The sequence below is a fragment of the Hyperoodon ampullatus genome (assembly GCF_949752795.1).
Source record: "Hyperoodon ampullatus genome assembly, chromosome: 15".
In the NCBI taxonomy this organism is placed as follows: domain Eukaryota; kingdom Metazoa; phylum Chordata; class Mammalia; order Artiodactyla; family Ziphiidae; genus Hyperoodon; species Hyperoodon ampullatus.
The window spans coordinates 68472578-68493880 of record NC_136928.1 but is presented as its reverse complement, the minus strand read 5'-3'; the positions used below and the strand labels follow the sequence as shown (position 1 = coordinate 68493880).

Sequence of the window (21303 nt, the reverse complement as noted above, 5' to 3'; positions counted from 1 at the left end):
TTGCACAGAGAGCACACACACCTACCCAGCTCTTCTGAATTCACTCCCTCAGCTGAATCTACATTACACTCTGCCTAAAGAATAGATTTTGGAATGTGTGTTTCACAAGTGGAATCCATCCCAAACTGAGCTGCTTGTCTTTAGTTTCTAAACCCTCTTTAGTAGAGCAGAGATTGTCCTCCCATGGAAGGGCGTCTTAGGAGTACAGCCCACTACTCAAGACACCCCAGAATGCTGCAGAGTCAGTGCCATTTTATTTTCACCATTTACTAACCTACACTCTGTTTATTTAACTGTAGGCTAGTCGGGGCCCCAGTTCTACCTCCTGCCTGGATTACTGCCATCTCTTCTTTCCTCCTTTCCTCTTTCTTCACACCACCCAGTTCAAGTACTTGTTTTGTTCATATTATCCCATCTCAAGAGCTGACTATGCACAGCATTTGGGCTCAAGACCAGAGTAGCATTTCCACAAAATGAGCATCTGAATCCTGCCTGGAGAAACTGTTTCTCCCTATTTCCTCTGCTGCCTAGACCTGAATTAGTTTAGTTATAGCTTGCAGCCAACCAATAATGTCAAGACGTCTGGCTACAGTCCATGAGGTTATTTGTATGTTTGGGTGACTGAACTCCCATATAAGGCTAATGAACCCTGTGCTTAATTTAAGTTAATAAGCTACTTGTTTGTCTTTCCTTAGGACTTTGATTTGACCTTTATACACAGTGTGCATGGGTTCACATAAAAACTTGCATTTGGGGGACACAGTTTTGAGGGGCGCAAGCCTGCTGTGTCCCCTTTTGCCTGGCAAAGCAATAAAGCTGTTCTTTTCTACTTCACCCCTCCAACAAACAAACAAACATACAAAACCCCTTACATCTGGGAATGAATGGCCCCATAAAAAGAACCGCAAGTTTCCTAGAGTTCCTTTAAAAAACCCTGTCTCTGTGTTCTCCACTCACAACCCAGGATTCAGTACAGCAGGCCCCTTACTTACCGCTTCTACTTCCTTGAGCACTTTGTGCTTAAGACTGAGGTCCTCAAAAACAGCCTCAATCACCATGTCAGCCTTTTCAAAACCCTGGTAATCGAGTTGCCCAGTCAAGTTGCTGAAAAAGGCGTCCCTTTCAAACGATGTTAGTGCTTTCTTCTTCACTTTATCATTCAGTCTAGGAAAAAAACACATTCCTAGTCAGAGGAGGAGAACAGGAAACTAACATTTATTGAGTGTCCATGGGCCAGACAGTGTGCTGTGTGTTTTTCACCAACTCAGTGAGGTAGCTCCCACTTTGAGGGAGCTGAGCTGCTCAAGGAGACTCAGAGGAACCTGTGGTCCAACAGCGAGTTAAGGGAGGGTCCTAGGGTTCAAACAGGCTGACCCCCACATCCATATTCTTTCTACTAAAAGATGCCTCTACATGCCCAACCTGCATGAATGGTATCACTAATAAAAGAGTTAAATTTGCCAAGAGGAGTATACACGAACACTAAAATGGCAAACAAGAGAGCAGCTCTAGTAATTCTCTACCTACAATAGGGGAAACAGCCAACACGGGCCCTAGACCACGAGTGTATACTTGCTTACATATCATTTTGTTATTCTGTAATTGTGATCTACCGGAGGACAGAGACCAAGCATTATGTCATATATTCTTAATCCATTTCCTGGTCAGTACCTAGTAGCACATCATATTGATTACATAAAATATTAACTCAAGGTTTCTTCTTCCCCACAGAGAACTAAAAAGGATTCCTGCTACTCAGACACTTAACTGATAGTTTTTTATTGCCAAGGAAAATAGGCTCTCTTAGGTTTTAATCTGACCGCACTTTCAGAATAAAAGACCTAGAGTTTTCCTCTGAAAGAAGAATGAAGCTACACCCCATTCACTAGTTTCCTTAACCAAAAGAAAAATTAAAGCCACAAGGTAAGTTCAAAGAAGTAGTCAGTTTAAGTCTCAAAAGTATGGATTCAAATATCTTGGTTTCTGACAACCATGTCAGCAGTCAGCAAGCAAGATTCTTGTGAGAGTTCAAAACATTATTAGTTGCTCTAATTCTAATGCCTAATGAAACTATTCCTGAGAGGACAAGAAATATGTATGTCCCAAGTCAGCAGTACAGTCAGGGGCACTCACCAGAGCCCGATGTTTCTAATGCAAAAAGGGAAACCCGGGACAGCTGGATCCAAAAGAGGTCGAGGGGGAAAAGCTATTTTAGAGCAATTTCTCATTTTGGTGGCTGTATGAAACTCTGGGAACACTCACGTGCTGGCCTCAGGGCAATGGTGTTATCGAGCACAGCCATTTTGGGGGGTCAGAATCTTTTACTACAATGCCTTGCTATCTTACATTAAGATAGTTGCTATCTGCCAACATGATTAAACCTGCCAGGTCCTGCACAGTATTATGGTAGCAATATATGAGCAGAAAAGGGGTAAAAACACACTTAAGCTACGTAATCCATTTAAGAAACAAAAAACTAACTCAACTAAAAGTCACATGCAAGACATCAAAGTTCAGCCAGCCTTAGACAGCCTATTACATTGGAGCAGAGAAATGAGCTGAAACAAATTCCCAGTTTGGCCAAGTTGCTGCTCCATTTTTCCCCTCTGCAAACCAGGCAGTATGTGTGTGGGGTCGGGGAGAGGAGGGAGGGACGGGCAGGAGGGAGAATAATATTCCCCGTTTATTAATTCAGAAGTAAGATGGAGACACAGTCCATAAGATCCAGATATTGTGGAACCAAATCAGTTAACTGCTTCTCTATGGTAACACCGGTCAAGAAATACGAGGTTCATGAGTTCTGATCCCAGCCCCACCTTCAAGATGCAGTTACACATTTCCTCATATCCTTATCTCAGTTCTCTCTAGACACAGTCATGCTGTTTCAATATTCTATAACAATACAGCAATTAAAATTCACAAACATGAGACTTTCTAGTCTGATACCAAAGTATAAACTATATGGCATTTAAAAACGTCTAATAGATAAGGTTTTCTCTTCTGCACTCAAAGACTACAGACTCCAGTGATGTTAATGATTTATAATAACATTGTCTGCAACAACAGCAAAAAAGAAAAAAAGTGAAAGAAGGAATTAGCATGTCTAAAAAGCAAAGGACATGAGACTTAACTATGGAGTATCCAATACAGATCATGTTCAGGAGAAAGGAAACTGTGACGGCAAAAACCAAAACACACGCTACTCTCCCAGCAAAGGCAGAGAGCAGGCTTACCCTTTGAACACTTGTTGCTGTCCTCGCCCCAGCGCGGCTAGCGTAGCATCCTTCAGTATAGTCTGTAGGCCCTTATCCACGGAGACCTGGGCAATGCCGGCCCCCATTAGCCCTGCGCCAAGAACGGCGAGCTGCCTGAAAGGAAAGGATGAAATGACTTTTGGTATAAATCTTAATTAATTCAGTAAAAGTGGGAGATTGCCCAGGTCGTTATCCAATAAACCAACTAAAGCAGGGACAACAATAAGGTATTTAAAATAATTTTTACCTACAAAAAGACATCTTTCATAAATGACTGGTTTTCAAAGTTAAATGCAAAAATCCGTTAGGTCTAAAAGAATTGGTCTACCCAAGGAGACAGAATTATACTGATCTTCAATCATACCTGAGATCACTGAAAACAAAACAACATGGATTACGCTTAAATTAACGAGTATTTTTCTTCAAACAAAAGCCAACTTGCAGTGATAGGCCTAAAGACTAATCTCTCTTCTTCCAACTACTTACTTGCTAGTGATTTTGCCATTTTCCAGTCATCTTTCATTTCTCTTGAAATCTGTGCCTTTCTCACCCCTTACCTGGATTGGTTCAAAAGACTCTTGGATGGTTTCTTTGCTTCCAGACCTTACCCCTCCCTCAAACACCTCCATACATGCACATTACTGCCTTTTCCACCCCTGAATTCCTCTTGAACTTATCAGGACCATTTGGCTTACCCCACAGTATTTTGGAACAGCTTCATGTATATCATTTTTGTCTCCTCAACTAAATTCTAAGCTTTTGAAGGGATAGAGATCATGTCTGATGACTCTTTTTAGTTTTCCATAGTTTTGGAACAATATGCCATTTTTCCATAAGTAACTAAAAAAAATTTTCAGAACTTCCTTCATAAAAGAAGCCCGAGTTTACAACACCGTAGACCTAAATTAGAGTTGTTTCATTCATAACAATTCTGATTATAATGTTCAAAAATCATATTCAAGACCTGAAAAGGCACCCTAACTTCAACTCCTGGGAGTATCTTTCAAATGCAGCTTTGTGATAATACACATTTTTATATGGTGAGTGTTAAGTAACTGGAGAACATGAGAAAATAGGGTAGAAAAACATAAAGAATAGGAGCTGAAAAAATTATTCATGTATTTACTGCATCAAAATTAAAATTTGCTTGACAAATGACCCCGCAAAAATTAAGACAACCATAGAAGAGGAAGAAATTTGTAACAGGTATAGCAGACAAAGGATTACTACTGGGGAAATATAAAGAACACACATATCAATTAAAAAAGATAACCCAATAAAATGGGCAGGGGTTTATATAAAGCAATTCACAGAAAAAGAAAACAAATTGCCAATAAAATGCCCAATTTCCCTAATAATCTGGGAAATGCAAATTAAAACGAATGTATTCTCTCCCCATCAGATTGGCAAAAATTTTAAAAGTAACAGTGAGGATATAAAAAATTTTGTTCTTTCATGCATGGTTGAAGGAAGTATATAGTTTGCCCTATATAGGAGGTCAAATGTATTAAAACCAAAAATGGCATCTTCTACGACCCAGTAATTCTACTATCTACTCTAGAGAAATGCACTTATGCACAAGATGAATATGCTGTGATGAACAGTCATACAATGTTTACGATAATGAAAAGTTGGAAGTCATCAATCTTTCAGTAGAAGATGAAGAGGAACAAGTTAACTGGTATGTACCCACATACATAGTCTCCAAGTCGTACCACTGACTAAAAAGGATTATTATAGGATTCATACTGAAGGATCCCTTTTATATTAAAACATTCAAACCATAAACACAAAACATTCATCTAGTATTCAAACTTCCTTATAATAGTTTTTTTAAAAAGGAGATTAAGAATGCATCCTTTGCATAAAAAATTAATTTATAAAAAGAGAAAATACATAAGGAATTCAAATTATTATGCGAGGCAAGGGAGAAGAGGCCTAGAGAGACAGAAGTGGAACTATTACTGACAACTGGGAAAGCAGGAAGGGGGAAAGCAGGAAGGGGGATGCCCTTCCTTCAATGTTCTTTATTAGATTTTCGGTTCAACCTATTCTGCCTTGCGTACCTTATAATTTATTCTTCATTTCTAAGATGAGGTTACCTTTTCTTCAATTTATTTCCCAAGTTAGGTCAGCTCTTATATCATCCTGTTTTTCTGCCCATTTAATTCTGAGTTTTTGAACTTCTGATTCAAAGTGATTCTTTTCTTATCTGTAAATATTTATTTAAGGATATATAATTCAAGTTTGGAAGCATCCTGCTATAGTTTTCTTTTGCATTGTGGTTGTTTTGGGGGGAGAATTTTTGTAAGCTTAAGTATTTTGATTCTCATTTTCTTATTTCTTCTTACAGGAGATTCACATGCATGCTGCCTGTCTTTTCTGTGTACTGGTACACAATAACAGCTTCTCCAGGTGGTATTATATGCTATCTGCATATAACAGTAAGAGTTACATGCAGACCAGAGTAGGAGTCAGGAGTGGCTAATTAGCTTAGGAGTAAACATTTTATAATTAAAAAATTTTTTTAATTAATTAATTAATTTATGGCTGCGTTGGGTCTTCGTTGCTGCACACGGGCTTTCTCTAGTTGCAGTGAGCAGTGGCTACTCTTCGTTGCAGTGCACAGGCTTCTCATTGCGGTGACTTCTTTTGTTGTGGAGGACGGGCTTTAGGCATGCGGGCTTCAGTAGTTGTGGCCTGTGGGCTCAGTAGTTGTGGCGCACGGGCTTAGTCGCTCCGCGGCATGTGGGATCTTCCTGGACCAGGGCTCGAACCCGTGTAACCTGCGTTGGAAGGCGGACTCTCAACCACTGGGCCACCAGGGAAGTCCAATTTAAAATTTAAGAGTAATTTTTGTAGGATGTGTAAAGAGATGCAGATTTAAGTGGCCATATCATCACTCCACTGCAGCATGGAAGTAATTTATCTCACCCACTGAATGCGAGATATTGTCAACATTAGGTGGTACACAGACAACCCGACCGATACTGATCACCACGTATGCTGGAGAAGCAGTTACGGTTGTGTTTCATATTCTAATTTGGAAATCAGCCCTCTTGGCAAGAATCTTGTCTGTCTCACCTAGGCTTCTTATTGATTTTCTCTTCTGCTTTGGATTGCAATCTCATTAAAGGTGAGCGGCTGGAGAAGGTAGTAACATTAGCTGCTTTCACAAATCCCTCTCTGTAATTCACGTAGACAGTGTTCCTCAACCTCAGCACTGCTGACATTTTGGACTGGATACTTCTTTGTTGTGGGGCTGTCCTGTGCGCTGTAGGATGTTTAGCAGCATTCCGGGCCTCTGGCCACCAGATGCCAGTACCATCCCTCCCTCCCCAGCTGTGACAACTAAAAATGTTTCCAGAGACTGGCAAGTGTCCTCTGGTGGCAACGTTGCCCAGGTTAAGAACCACTGAGCAAGGGGGTGAGTTTAGGGGCATTACTAAACTTAAGATGCTGAAGAGCTATTTAGGCAGCATAACACTGAAAGGCTCGCTGAAGAGAATAGATATGAAACAGGTAAGTAGACTTTCGAACGCTTAGGCTGTAAGCTAAACGAAGGACAAGACTTTAATGACTAGAATGAGGCTTTACTTTTTTTAATGAGGGAGAAGTGTGAGTTCCCAGAGATGGTATCTCAAGTCACAGAGAGAGAGACAAGGTCATTAAACAGCACATAGTGTGTGTATTTGGTTTAGGAAGGGGAAACCTAAACCATATTTCTAGGGGACATCAACAGTGAGACAAAAATGCCTCTACAGGAGACATTAGAGAGATCAGGAGAAAACTCAGCACAGGCAGAACTCTGAAAGCCAAAAAAATCCTTCGTAGGAATAGGGATCTAAAGTGCTCAGGACAGAAGAGGTTTAGGGCAAGACTGAAGGCATAAATCTAGCTCTATGGATCTTCAGAGACATTGACAAGCATAGCATGTGCTGAAATCCACAGGGGCTTCCTATACAGAGCTGACTTACTTAACCTCCTTCTGCGAAGCTCCAAATTTATTCTTCTTGCATAGGGTCTGACCACGGTAAAGTCCTATCAAGGCTTTTGATTCTTTGGTCATTGCGAGCTCTCCAAATTTCTGGAAAAAGGGAAGAAGAAAAGGTAGAACTTCTCAATCTTGGAGACGTGGATTCTTTGGGGTCAGTTTCTCTGCAGAGCAGAGGTAACATATGCAAAGCCTCAGATCCTGAGCTGCTGAAGTTGGTCTTCTGCTGAGCGTCTTTCTTTCACTCCCCTCATCTGTACCACTTCCAACTACTGCTTTGAAAGGTTCTGGATATAACTGAGCTCTCAGATTCTCTACATCAGAGGTTGTGGTAACTTTTTTCATGGAATTAGAGTGTCAGAGCCAAAATGGACCAATCATCTCAACCACCGCCCTCATTTTAAAGACTGGGAAGAGGAGGCTCAGAACTTGACCTTGCTCAAAGCCACACTGCCTCAAAGGGGCAGAAACAGAACTTGAACCCAGGCAGTATGACTCCCAACTCCAGTTCTCCTTCCAGGGTAGCAGGCTGCCCCATGTGATATCTACCACTTTAAAAGGACCTTAACACTTACAGAGAACAAGTCTCAACTTAGTGGGAAACAGCATGAGATTTAGAGTCTGTATTTGAAAGAACTGAGTTTAACGACTGGCCCTGCCATTTCCCAGTTGTGAACCTTTCTTCATCCTTAAAATGGGAAAAACAATACCTATTTTACAGTATTGTTGTGGGAAGTAAATGAAAACACTAGTAAAATGACTGGGCCTCAATGTTAGCTATTACCATCATCAATATTATTAGAATTTACTGGTACGATTACATGGTTGCAAACAGCACTTAAGAGAAGGAATCCCTCTAATAATGTTGCCTTCATATGTGAATAGAACATGAAACAATGTTCTACTAATCTTGGCAAAGTAGGTTCTATTCAATAAACCAGTGATTTTCAAACCATGGGTGAAATCTATCAGTGGTCATGAATTTAGGAGGTTGTGATAAGTAGAACAGATAGAAAATACTGAGTACAGTGTACAGGCTAATTATTTTGGGAAATATGCTTCAATCTTTCTGTACATATGTGTATGTATATCTAGTGATAATGTAAAAGAATTAATCAGAGTGCACTGCAGTAAGCAACCCAGTATAAGAAATGTTTTCTCTGGAACTTGTCCTGAGCTCTTCAGATACCTTTTATTCTATTATTGAAGAGCAATCATCCTTCAATGATTGCCTAAAACTTCAAAACAACCCAAACAACTAAAATCTACAATACCACCAACTTGTTAGGAAGTGGAAGGGCTGAGGCTGGTTCATGTGTTGCTCTGTTTTCTTGTCTTAGTGGGTGCAAAACATTTCCCTTCACTTCCTAATTCATCAAAGGGAGGCTGCGCTTCACAGGTTTATCTCCAGGCTCTAACAAGTAAGAACCATATTTTTGTATCAATGTACTCACTTTATCACAACAAAACCAGCCCAACTACAGAACAAAAAGTCCAAATGATTCCTTTTGAACGGATTCTAACTCTGCTCCTGCTTTTCCTAGTTATACCCTCATTATTGAGAGCAAGTTCAAATATCTGGGGACTACTATGGTTTTCTTAGCACCTACTTGCTCACTGAGATTAATCGTAAGAAACGACAACCAGTGGAAGAAAACTTTTTTTTACTAGGCTTTGAATACTTTACCTTTTTTCAGTTTTACACAGCATTGTGGATCTCGCTTTTTCTGTCTCTAATAATAAAACACTGAAAGGAAATAACTTTACCTGAGATTCAGAGAGATAGCCAGCATCACTCCCTTGCTCAATCCCAGTCTTCACTACCTAAAAAACATATAAAGTACTTGTTCCTTGTTGGAATGGATCGGCAAGATATACAGTAATGCTGAAAAAAATTGCTAGTGTTGTTAGTCTTCAAAGAGTAAGTCAAAAGTCTAGACTGGAGTGAGAAAGAGAAGAGGACTGAGGGCCTTACTGCTTAAGACTGACTTAATTCTCCATCTCTGAGGCTACTGCTCAACCTAGCATAAAATGGAAGGAAATAAAACAGAAGGAAAGGGAATTAAGAAGTCAGAATAGGAAAAGAACACAGAGGTTCCACAGCTCAAACTCCACCTCCTTATCCTTTGAATCCTGTTATTTTGTCAGAGAAAGAGCTGCCATCACCCCTTTCTGAGTCCAATAATAGGTCTACCTTTTCCTCTTAACTCCCTTCCCTCCTGCTTGAATTATTCTTCCAGCTCCTCTCCTGTTCTCCAAATGTGGGCAGGTCCCCAAAGTTCCACTTGCAGCACATTTCTCCCTCTATTTATTCTTCCTCAGGAACATCATTTAGTTTATCACATTAATCATGAACTCCATGAAATTCAATTTAACATTTGGGGTAAGCACTAACCTAAGTACAATAGCAAGTATAAAAGAAATAACCCTGTATTCAATCACCATAATTTAATGGTGATTAAAAAAACCCCAAATATATCAATCTATATTCTTAATTGACTTCTCTGTCTAAACTACTGTTGCTTGAATTTCCTGAATACCTAATCTCAACACTTCTAAACCTTAACTCCTAACTCTCTTTGGCAAGTCTCTTACTACCTTCATATTTTTGCTTTTACTATTCTATTTCGGGGTCTTATTCAAACTTCAAGTCTGAATTACCAGAGTAGTTTCCTAGTTCATTGCTCTACTTTGTCTCTCTTTCTAATCCATTTTTACTCACTGCCATGAAAACGGTTCTCTATGATCTGTATAGGACAAAGATCAAATTTCTCAATTAATTACTGTCTACCTTTTAAAATCTACCTTTGGTCTTCCTTCCTGAAGACATTGCATTATCCTCCTACAAAAACTGATCTGATTTGATGTTCCTTGAAGAGCCTCATGCTTTCCAGCTTCTGTAACTTTGCTCAAAATGCCCATCCTACCTGGCTTTCTCATCATGTATTCTCTAACAATTTCAGGGATCGTTCCCTCCTCAGTGAATTTAGCAATCTTCCTCTGTCCCAGTTAGCTGGCGTTAACCCTATGCAGCTGCATACTGCCCCCATCCTGCCATCTGCCTTACCACATATATGTGTTTAATCTCCCCAACCCAGACTGTGTGAGGTGAACGGAAGTAGGGGACCACGTTTCCTATTTTATATATTTTGGTGTCCTCGGCTCAAAATATACTAGTTGACTAGTTCATTCTCCAATTCTGAAATCTTTGATTATTGATCTTGTCTTCAATTATTGCTCTTTTGATCTTGGACTTTCCAGATTGAAGATTTTATAAGTTTTAAAGTCTACCTTTAGACAGATGTTACTTCAACTCTGTGATCATTTTAATTATCCTCCTTGAGCTTTTCCAGAACTTCTCTATATCATTACATCTTTTTCATAATTATGGCAATGGAAAGTCAATGAGACATTTTAGGTAATGACAATGGTTTTGACCAAGGACAGAATACAGCCATTAATTTTGTTTCAACTACCTCTTAATCAATGTCCAATATGTTACTGGCTTTGTTATACTGATATGACATAGGTTCCTTTCCTGGTTTGTAACTGGTAATTTTAAGCTCATCAACTAAAAAGTATGCCTGGCACTAATTTTCCCCAAATATCCATTTATATAAATCCTCATAGCTTGCTATGCTCTTGTGTTATTTTTGGTAAGTACTTTGATAGCAGCATGAAGAACTTTAGTACTGGCACACATGGTGCAGAATGGCAATAAAGAGTACTGCTCTAGACAAAGGGAAGAAACATGAGAAACGTGGGAGTATGGGGTAAAGACTCACATCAATTATTTCCAGAGGTGCAGGATAAAGGCCCTTGGTCTGCTTTCGTACTTTTTCTTCCACCTTTTTGTAAATCTGTTTCCTGACAAATGGAATACTCATGGCATACGATGTCAATTCTGTAAGGTAAAATGCTTTTAGATCCTTACTGGAAAGAGCCCAGCCTCCCTTGTTAGTTTGTTCTGTAAACTCCATAAAAATGCAGTGATTCTAGCTATCTGAAAGAACTGCTCTTTACTCTGATATAAACAATCTAAATTTCAACCTAAGCACTTCTTTAAACATTAGTTGATAAACATTAAAGCTTGGTGTTGGGTACATGGGTATTTATTACACTGTTACATTATTCTATTTTGGTATTATTTAAAATTATCCAAAATAAAAAGTTTTAAAAAAATGTCTTTAACCAGTGTAAGGTCCAGGACTTGAGCAGAGTTATTGCATCCTTTAAGGCTGACTTTACACTTCAGAGTAAACAATGCACTTACCTCTTCCCTCATTTCGGATTTATAGAAAATAAAATTAAATTCCCTGGAAAGAAGCTTTGCCTTAGTTCTTGAATAATGACACTCACTTTCTACCAATCCCTTGTCTCTCTTTGGAGAGATCTTTTTATCAGCTAGTCCTTTAGCAAAAGTAATTGCAACTTCTTCTAGGTATTCAATTGTCCGTTCCTCTGGAGGTTTTATTCCTGGTCCTGTAAAGATGAACACAACAGACTGGAATGTAAATCAGGCTTGGATCAGTCCCAGGTGGGCAAAACCCAGGCAGGCCAAAGCCGAAGGCTCCAGCACCCACTTTCAGCACAGCTTTCTAAGTCTGACTAGAGACTGGTAGGTGGCAATGTCATGAACTATGGACTCAAAAAGAGAAGTCACACTGAGCGAAGGTGCAACAACCTCCTCCTGGTAGAAAACAAGTCTTAAGCCCTATTTAAGTCTGGCCTCCACTTCTGAGTAGGATGTATTATGTCTCATGAGGCCTGTTTTCTTGCTGCAAAACTGGAAAACAAAAAAAATCAATTGCAAAATCACATTTGTAAAGACACTGGAGAGCTGTGGAAGCAACAAAGGTTATATGAACAGAATTCCAGAGAGGGAAGAGCCTGTCCAATGTGAACTGATGATTGCTGGACATTGTCTTGCCTGGGGGTACATGATGCTTTTGGGCGTGGGCTGAAGACTGGACTTGGCTCAAGCAAGGATGCTACTGAGGGAAAGTGAAATGATCAGAGTTTTTGGTGGTCACACACAACATGTCAGTACTAGAAGAAACCAAACGCAAAGCTAGCTTTCCCGCATGGAACATCTGTGAAGTTCTAAGGTGGTGCAAGAGGCTGGAAGCTAGAGTGAAATCTCTTATAGTGTCATAATGTTTAGCACACGCAGTACTTGTATAGAAAGAGGGACATGCGAAAAACATGCACCTGATTTTTCGCTTGAGGCAGAGCCTGATACCAAACTTGCTGGAGGCAGGAGACAAAGACTCAAAAAAGCCAAAGGCTGTTTTCACACAACTATGAAAACAGACACCTACCAGGCTCTCAATCAAAAGCTTGTAAGAGCCACACTGGAGCGAGAGGTGGCTGAGGTTGAAAAGCCGATCTTGTGCCTTCTTATGGTGTATAGGGAATAAAATCCCAGTAGAGGGAGAAGCCTACAACAATATGCAACCATTCTCCCCCTTAAGACATCCGCCCTACTTTCAGCCTCCATGGACAAGGAAGAAAATGAACTAAGCCCCAAACTTCTGAATGACAAAAGTGCACAGGGTCCACAAAACTCATAATGTAATGCTGGAATTATGGAAGAATACTGGAGAGCAGTTGCTACACAAAAGGAGAGCTCCAGAGATCTACAGAGAGGCCCCTTGAAACTCAGGCGAAGTATCATTCTGCACATGCATGAGAGGAAACTAACTGAGGCCAGGGAAAGAACCAACATAAAGGCATGAAAAGAAGCAAGAAAAAACATGGTCTACAGCTAGGAGACAAACTGACTGATAGAAACAGATGCAGAATTGAAAAGATAGGATAAGCAGACACAATGTTAGAAAGGTTACTGTAAATTCATGCCATATGTTAAAGAAGGCAGAGGAAAACAGAAACATAATGAAGAGAAATTGAAGATGTAACAATGAATCAAATATTATTTCTAAATATGAGAAAAAACAATACCTGAAACAAAAAATATAGGCAATTGGATTAATAGCAAATTATACTGTGAAGAAGAAAAGATCAGGAAACTTGAATACATGGCAAGAGAAATATAAACAGACTGAAAAAAAGAAACAGAGCTTCATTTTGGGACAATATCAAGTGATCTAAACTATGTGAGACTGAAGTCTCAGGAAAGGGGTAGGGGACTAAGGAGACAAAAGACTTGTACTCTGAAAACTATAAGACACTAATGAAAGAAATCGAAGATGACACAAACAGATGGGAAGATATACCATGTTCTTGGATAGGAAGAATCAGTACTGTCAAAATGACTATACTACCCAAGGCAATCTACAGATTCAATGCAATTCCTATCAAATTTTCACAGAACTACAACAAAAAATCTTACAATTTGTATGGAGAAACAAAAGACCCCAAATAGTCAAAGCAATCTTTAGAAAGGAAAACAGAGCTGGAGGAATCAGGCTCCCTAACTTCAGACCATACTACAAAGCTATAATCATCCAAATAGTATGGTTCTGGCACAAAAATAGAAATATAGATCAATAGAACAGGATAGAAAGCCCAGAAATAAACCCACGCACCCATGGTCAATTAATGTACTACGAAGGATGCAAGACTATACAATGGTGGAAAGACAGTCTCTTCAACAAATGGTGCTGGGAAAACTGGACAGCTACATGTAAAAAAAATGAAATTAGAACATTCTTTAACACCATACACAAAAATAAACTCAAAATGGATAAAAGACCCAAATGTAAGACTGGATACTATAAAACTTAGAGTAAAACTTAGGGAGAACACTCTTTTACATAAATCACAGTAATATCTTTTGCGATGCACCTCCTAGACTAATGGAAATAAAAACAAAAATAAACAGATGGGACCTAATTAAACTCAAAAACTTTTGCACAGCAAAAGAAACCATAAACAAAACGAAAAAACCCACAGAATGGGAGAAAATATTTGCAAACGATGTGACCGACAAGGGATTAATCTCCAAAATTTACTAACAGCTCATGCGGCTCAATATCAAAAAACCAAACAACCCAATCAAAAAATGGGCAGAAGACCTAAACAGACATTCCCCAAAGAAGACATACAGATGGCCAAGAGGCACATGAAAAGATGCTCAACATAGCTAATTATTAGAGAAATGCAAATCATGACTGCAATGAAATATCATCTCACACCAAGCAGAATGGCCATCATCAAAAAATCTACAAACAATAAATGCTGGAGAGGGTGTGGAGAAAAGGGAACCCTCCTACACTGTTGGTGGGAACATAAATTGGTACAGCCACTATGGAGAACAGTATGGAGGTTCCTTAAAAAACTAAAAATAGAGTTACCATATGATCCAGCAATCCCATTCCTAGGCATATATCCAGAGAAAAACATGGTTCAAAAGATACATGCACCCCCAATGTTCACCACAGCACTGTTTATAATAGCCAAGACATGGAAGCAGCCTAAATGTCCACTGACAGATGAATGGATAAAGAAGATGTGGTACATATATACAATGGAATATTACTTAGCCATTAAAAAGAAGGAAATAATGTCATTTGCAACAACATGGGTGGACCTGGAGATTATCACACTAAATGAAGTAAATCAGGGAAAGACAAATATCATATGATATTGCTTGTATTCAGAATCTAAAAAAAAATTGATACAAATGAACTTATTTACAAAACAGAAACAGACTCACAGATGTAGAGAATGAACTTATGGTTACCAGGGGGAATGGGAGGGTGGGAGGGATAGATGGGGAGTTTGGGATTGACATGTACACACTGCTATATTTAAAATAGATAACCAACAAGGACCTACTGTATAGCACAGGGAACCTTGCTCAATGTATAGCTTTAATGCTTATGTTAGAAAAGAAGAAAGGCCTAAAATCAATGAAAGAAACCAGAAACTAGTTTCTAGTAAGAAACTAGAAAAAGAAGAGCAAATTACATCCAAAAGCAAGCAGAAAGAAATAAATAATAAGACAGCTGAAATCAATAAAACAGCAAACAAAATCAATGGAATTAAAAGCTGATTCTTAGAAAAGATCAATAAAACTGATAAATTTCTAGCCAGGCTCATCAGGGAAAAAAGAGAAGACACAAATTAGCAATATCAGGAATGAAAGAGGAGTATCATTATAGAGTGTAAAGATATGAAAAGAATAATAATAAAGTATTATGAACAACTTTATTTTTTTTAACTTTTAAAAAATTATTTATTTATTTATTTGGTTGTGCTGGGTCTTAGTTGCAGCAGGCAGGCTCCTTAGTTGTGGCATGCCTACTCTTAGTTGCAGCATGCATGTGGGATCTAGTTCCCTGACTAGGGATCGAACCCAGGCCCCCTGCATTGGGAGTGTGGAGTCTTATCCACTGCGTCACCAGGGAAGTCCCTGAACAACTTTACTGAAATAAATTTGTCAAATGAAATGGACAAAATCTTTGCAAAATAAACAACTACAGCTCACTCAAGAAATGGTGAACCCGGGGCTTCCCTGGTGGTGCAGTGGTTAAGAATCCACCTGCCAATGCAGGGGACACGGGTTCAAGCCCTGGTCTGGGAAGATCCCACATGCCGCAGAGCAACTAAGCCCATGTGCCACAACTACTGGGCCTGTGAGCCACAACTACTGAACCCACACGCCACAACTACTGAAGCCTGCACACCTAGAGCCCGTGATCCGCAACAAGAGACACCACCACAATGAGAGGCCTGCGCACCTCAACGAAGAGTAGCCCCCACTCACTGCAAACAGAGAAAGCCCATGCACAGCAATGAAGACCCAACACAGCAAAAAAATTAATAAATAAAATTTTTTTTTAAATTAAAAAAAAAAGAAAAGAAATGGTGAACCTGCACTACTATGTATAGAATGGATAGCTAATAAGGACCTGCTGCTGTGTAGCACAGGGAACTCTACTCATTGCTCTGTGGTGACCTGTATGGGAAGAGAATCTAAAAAAGAGTGGATGTAAGTAAATGTATGGTGATTTGCTTTGCTGTGCACCCAAAGCTAACACAACATTGTAAATCAACTACACTCCAATTTAAAAAAAAAAAAAAAAAGGAAAGAAAGAAAAAAGAAATAGTGAACCTGGGAATTCCCTGGCGGTCCAGTGGTTAGGACTCAGTGCTTTCATGGCCAGGGGCCTGGGTTCAATCCCTGGTGAGGGGACTAAGATCCTGCAAGCCATGTGGCAAGGCCAAAAAAAAGAGAAAAAAGAAAGAGTCAACCTGAATAGCCCCGTATCTACTAAGGAAATTGAATTCACAGGTTATAACCTTCCCAAGAAGCAAAACTCCAAGTCCATATAACTTCACTGGTGAATTTTATCAAGGATTTAAGGAAAATATAATACCAATTCTACACAAAATCTTCCAGAAAACTGAAGAGGAAGAAATATTTCCAACTCATTTTATGAAGTCAGAATTACCCAGATATCAACACCAGGCAAAAATATCACAAGAAAAAAAAAATTATTCCTGAGACCATTATCTCTCATGACCAGACATAAAAATCCTTCACAAAATTTTATCTGATTCAGCCGGCACTTTATAAAAAGGATGATACATCACAACCAAGTGAAGTTTATTCCAGGAATGAATTCAATAGTCAAAAATCAATGTAAATGACTTTACTTAATAAACTAAAAGGACGAACCCAAACAATCATCTCATTAGATGCAGAAAAAGCAATATAGTTCTCAGCAAACTATAAATAAGGTACATCTGCAATCTGATAAAGAGTATATATGAAAAATCTACATAACATTATACACCTTACAGCATCAGGGTGAATATCTCTCTTAAGATTGGAACAAGTTAATAATATCTGCTTTCACTTCAAATCAATATTGTACTAAAGATCTTAGCCACTGCAGTAAGTCAAGAAAAAGAAACACCAACCAGATGGGAAAGGAAGAAGCCAAACTCTCTTTATTTGTAGATAACATGATTATTTATGTAGAAAATCCTTAGTAATCTACAGAAAAAGCTAGTAGAACTAATAAATAAATTTAGCAAAATCACAGAATACAAGGTCCACATACGAAAATCATTTGTATTTATATATGTTAGTAATTAATGAGAAATTAAAGTTAAAAAAGTATAATGGCACAAAAGTATGAAATACTTAGGTACAAATTTAACAAAATGTGTGCAAGATATGTTCAACGAAAAGTATAAAACACTACTGAGAGAAATTAAAGATGACCTAAGTAAACAGAAAGTTCTATTATGTTCATAATGAAAACACTCAGTATTTTTAAAATGTCAATTCTCCCCAAATTGATACATTGATTCAATGGAATTCCAATCAAGATGCTAGCAGATGTTTTTGTAGATATGGATGAGATGATTTAAAATTCATATGTAAATGCAAAGAAACTAGAATAGGCAAAATGATATTGAAAGAAGAGAAGCAAGGTGGAGGGTGGGGTTACACTATCAGATATCAAGATTTACTACAAAACACAATAATCAAGACAGTGTGATACTGTCTTAAGTAAAGACATATAAATAATTGGAAATATGAAACCTAGATATAGATCCAAACACAGAAGGTCAACTAATTTTCCACCAAGGTGTCAAGGTGTCAATGGGAAAGAAGAGTCTTCTCAACAAATTGTGCCAGGGCATTTTGGATATTCATAGTCACACAACAACAACAACAACAACAACAACAACTCAATCTTTACCTCACACCATACATAAACATTAACTTGAAGTAGCACAGACCAAAATGTAAGAGCTAAACTACAAAACTTTCAGAAGAAAACATAGGAGAAAATCTTTGTAATCTTGTTAGGAAAAGATTTCTAAAACACCAATACCATGATCCATAAAAGAAGACTTTGATACATTGGACTTCATCAAAATTAAGAATTTCTACTCTTAGATAATGAAAAGACAAGCCACAGACAGGGAGAAAATATTTGCAAATTACAAGTCTCATAACGGACTTATATCCTGATATAAAGAACTCTGAAAACTCAGTAATAAGAAAAACAGCTAAATCAAACAAAATGGGCAAAACATTTGAACACTTTATCAGATGATATACAGAAGGCAAATAAATACATGACATAAGTTCGGTATCTTTGGTCTTTAGGGAAATACAAAGTAAACCCCAATGACATATTACTACATTCCTATTGAAATGTTTAAAATTAAAAAGACTGAGCGTGCAAAGTGGTTGTAACTAGAACTCTCATACACTGCTGGTAAGAATGTAAAATGGTATAACCACTTTGGAAAAACAGTTTGACAGGTTCTTGAAAGCTAAGCACATCTATCATATGGTCCAGCCAATCCACTTTTCAGTATTTGTCCAAAAGAAATGAAATATTTGTCCACATAAAGACTTGTCAATGAATGTTCATAGCAGCTTTATTCAGAATCGCCCCAAATTGGAAACACCTCAAATGTCTATCATTTGGTGAACGGATAAACAAATTATGGTTTACCTATACAATGGAATGACATTCAGCAATAAGAAGGAATACATTGCTGACATATAACAACATAGATGAATCTCAAAAGCAGTATGCTAAATGAAAGACACAAAAAGATACATACTAGAAATGTTCTATTGTATGATTGTGGTGGTGTTTACATAGCTATATACGTTTGTCAAAATACAAACTGTACATTAAACACTGGTAAATTTATTATCATGTAAATAACATCTCAATAATGCTGATTTTTAAGAAATGTAAGAGGGTGATGAACATACAATCTGGAATAGTGGTTTCCTTGGATGAGAAGAGGCAAGGAAATTGTATGGGAGGAAGCAGCACATTAGTAGATGTCAATTATTAATATCCTTAGGTTGGTTGTTTCATACATGTTTACTGTATTATTAAAACAGACACAAAAACCTGAAGAATAGTTATCATGGATAATGATACAGGTAATTTAAGAACCAAAACTAATGACTCGATTCAATTCTGTACTCCTGATGTCCCAATTATAAATAACGTAAAATAGAAATTGGGGTGATGTTGAAAATGATTTAGTATTAGTTATTTTTAGAAAACTTCACTCTTCAGAATAATGACTCATTTCTTAAGTGTTTGGGTTTCACTATAACCAATATTCAAGATATTAACTCTTTAAAAAAATAAATAACTTCATAAGGCTCAATTCTGAAGCATGTTAGCACTTACCCAGCGGTTCCACCAGTTGGTCAACCAGTCCCATTTTCTTCGCTCTGTCTGCACGAATGCCTCTACCAGTCAGCATCATGTCAAAAGCAGCAGGCACACCCACCTAACAAGCCAGCAAGGATTAGAGCAAAGGTAGAAAAAAATCAGAGTGACAATTACAATTTACAAATCATCCAACTGAGCAAAATAAATATTAAAATGAGAAAAGTCAAACCAGATTTTTTTGTTTGTTTGTTTGTTTTTATTTGCGGTACGCGGGCCTCCCACTGCTGTGGTCTCTCCCGCCGCGGAGCACAGGCTCCGGACGCGCAGGCCCAGCGGCCATGGCTCATGGGCCCAGCCACTCCACGGCACGTGGGATCCTCCCGGACCGGGGCACGAACCTGTGTCCCCTGCATCGACAGGCGGACTCTCAACCACTGCACCACCAGGGAAGCCCTCAAACCAGATTTTTATGTTATATATCCATCAACGAAATTTTATATACTGATACACATTTAGGTAAAGTTTAGTTTTAGAAACCTCCGCCTGAAGTTAAAAATGTATTTATATCTCTTAATTCAATATGTAGGATTTCTGTCTTATGGATTGATAAAGTGGAGAAAAATGTCATGTTTCCTACAATTGTACATTTATGTCATTCTGAGTTTCTTCTCTATTATTTGTATAATATTTAAAATTCCTATACTGGAATTAGTAGAGAATGAGAAATCTCATAGTTTTGACAATGTCTTTAGAAAGGATCTTAGACTTAACAAAAAGAGAACTCAACTAGGGCTTTGTATGTAGGTGCCAGAAGAACAGCTTCTAACAACATTCAAGAACCAACTATAACAAAACAAAAGAAACAGCAATATTTTCTATACACATATAGGCTTATTCATTCTTTCAGTAAATCCTCTTGGCAATTCCTATGAAGGAATGCACACTATTTATTATCAGAAAACAAATACCATAAACTTTCCCATTTTTCTATGTCCAACTCATACCAACTTCTCTGCAAAGAGTATTTCTGCGGAGTGTTGTTTTCCCTGAAGAATCCACAGTGCCAGAGGCTATGAGGTTCAGGGGGCCCTCAAGTTTGATGTTAAGATTGTTCTGCAGCCTCCAGGTCTGACTGTCCTTCCTTTCTTCTTAAGAATTCAAAAGCCTGATGGGCCTCTTTTGGGTCTATAGATACAACAGTGAGATCATCCAAATCAGTGGAAAGGTCTGCCTCTTAACAGTTATCATGAAATAAGACCCAGGGATTTGAAAAACTGGTAAGATCATACTGTGCAGAGAAGGAACAAATTAAACTGTAAGTTCCAGAAGGCAAGACATGTTTATCTCTTCTCTTCCTCAGGGAAGGACCCTGATCAATCATTTTTATCAAGGAATTGAAAAAATAAATAAAAAGTAGAATTGAAAAAATAAATATCAGGAATAAAATGTTATTGATCTCATATATTCACATTGTATTTGGTTTCTAATTTTGTGTGTGTGTGTGTGTGTGTGTGTGTGTGTGTGTGTGTGTGTGTGTGGTACGCGGGCCTCTCACTGTTGTGGCCTCTCCCATTGCGGAGCACAGGCTCCGGACGCGCAGGCTCAGCGGCCATGGCTCACGGGCCTAGCCGCTCCGCGGCATGTGGGATCTTCCCGGACTGGGGCGCGAACCCATGTCCCCTGCATCAGCAGGTGGACTCTCAACCACTGCGCCACGAGGGAAGCCCTAAATTTCTTTTTTTTAAATTTATTTGTTTATTTATTTATTTTTGGCTGCGTTGGTACTTTGTTGCTGAGCACCGGCTTTCTCTAGTTGTGGCGAGCGCAGGCTTCTCACTGCGGTGGCTTCTCTTGTTGCGGAGCATGGGCTCTAGGTGCACGGGTTTCAGTAGTTGTGGCATGTGGGCTCAGTAGTTGT

At 38.6% G+C, this 21303-nt stretch overlaps 1 protein-coding gene across 1 annotated transcript in view; it reads right to left on the bottom strand.

Moving 5' to 3' along the window:
* HADHA (hydroxyacyl-CoA dehydrogenase trifunctional multienzyme complex subunit alpha) overlaps positions 1-21303 on the bottom strand; it is a gene marked incomplete at its 5' end in the record, with an annotated part of 41025 nt that overhangs the window by 9051 nt on the left and 10671 nt on the right. Inside the window, 7 exons of the mRNA XM_079721134.1 lie at positions 993-1164; positions 3234-3368; positions 7232-7341; positions 9016-9072; positions 11034-11152; positions 11608-11730; positions 19401-19503. Of these exons, the coding sequence (XP_079577260.1) occupies positions 993-1164; positions 3234-3368; positions 7232-7341; positions 9016-9072; positions 11034-11152; positions 11608-11730; positions 19401-19503 (819 nt within the window). The remainder of the gene's footprint in view (positions 1-992; positions 1165-3233; positions 3369-7231; positions 7342-9015; positions 9073-11033; positions 11153-11607; positions 11731-19400; positions 19504-21303) is intronic.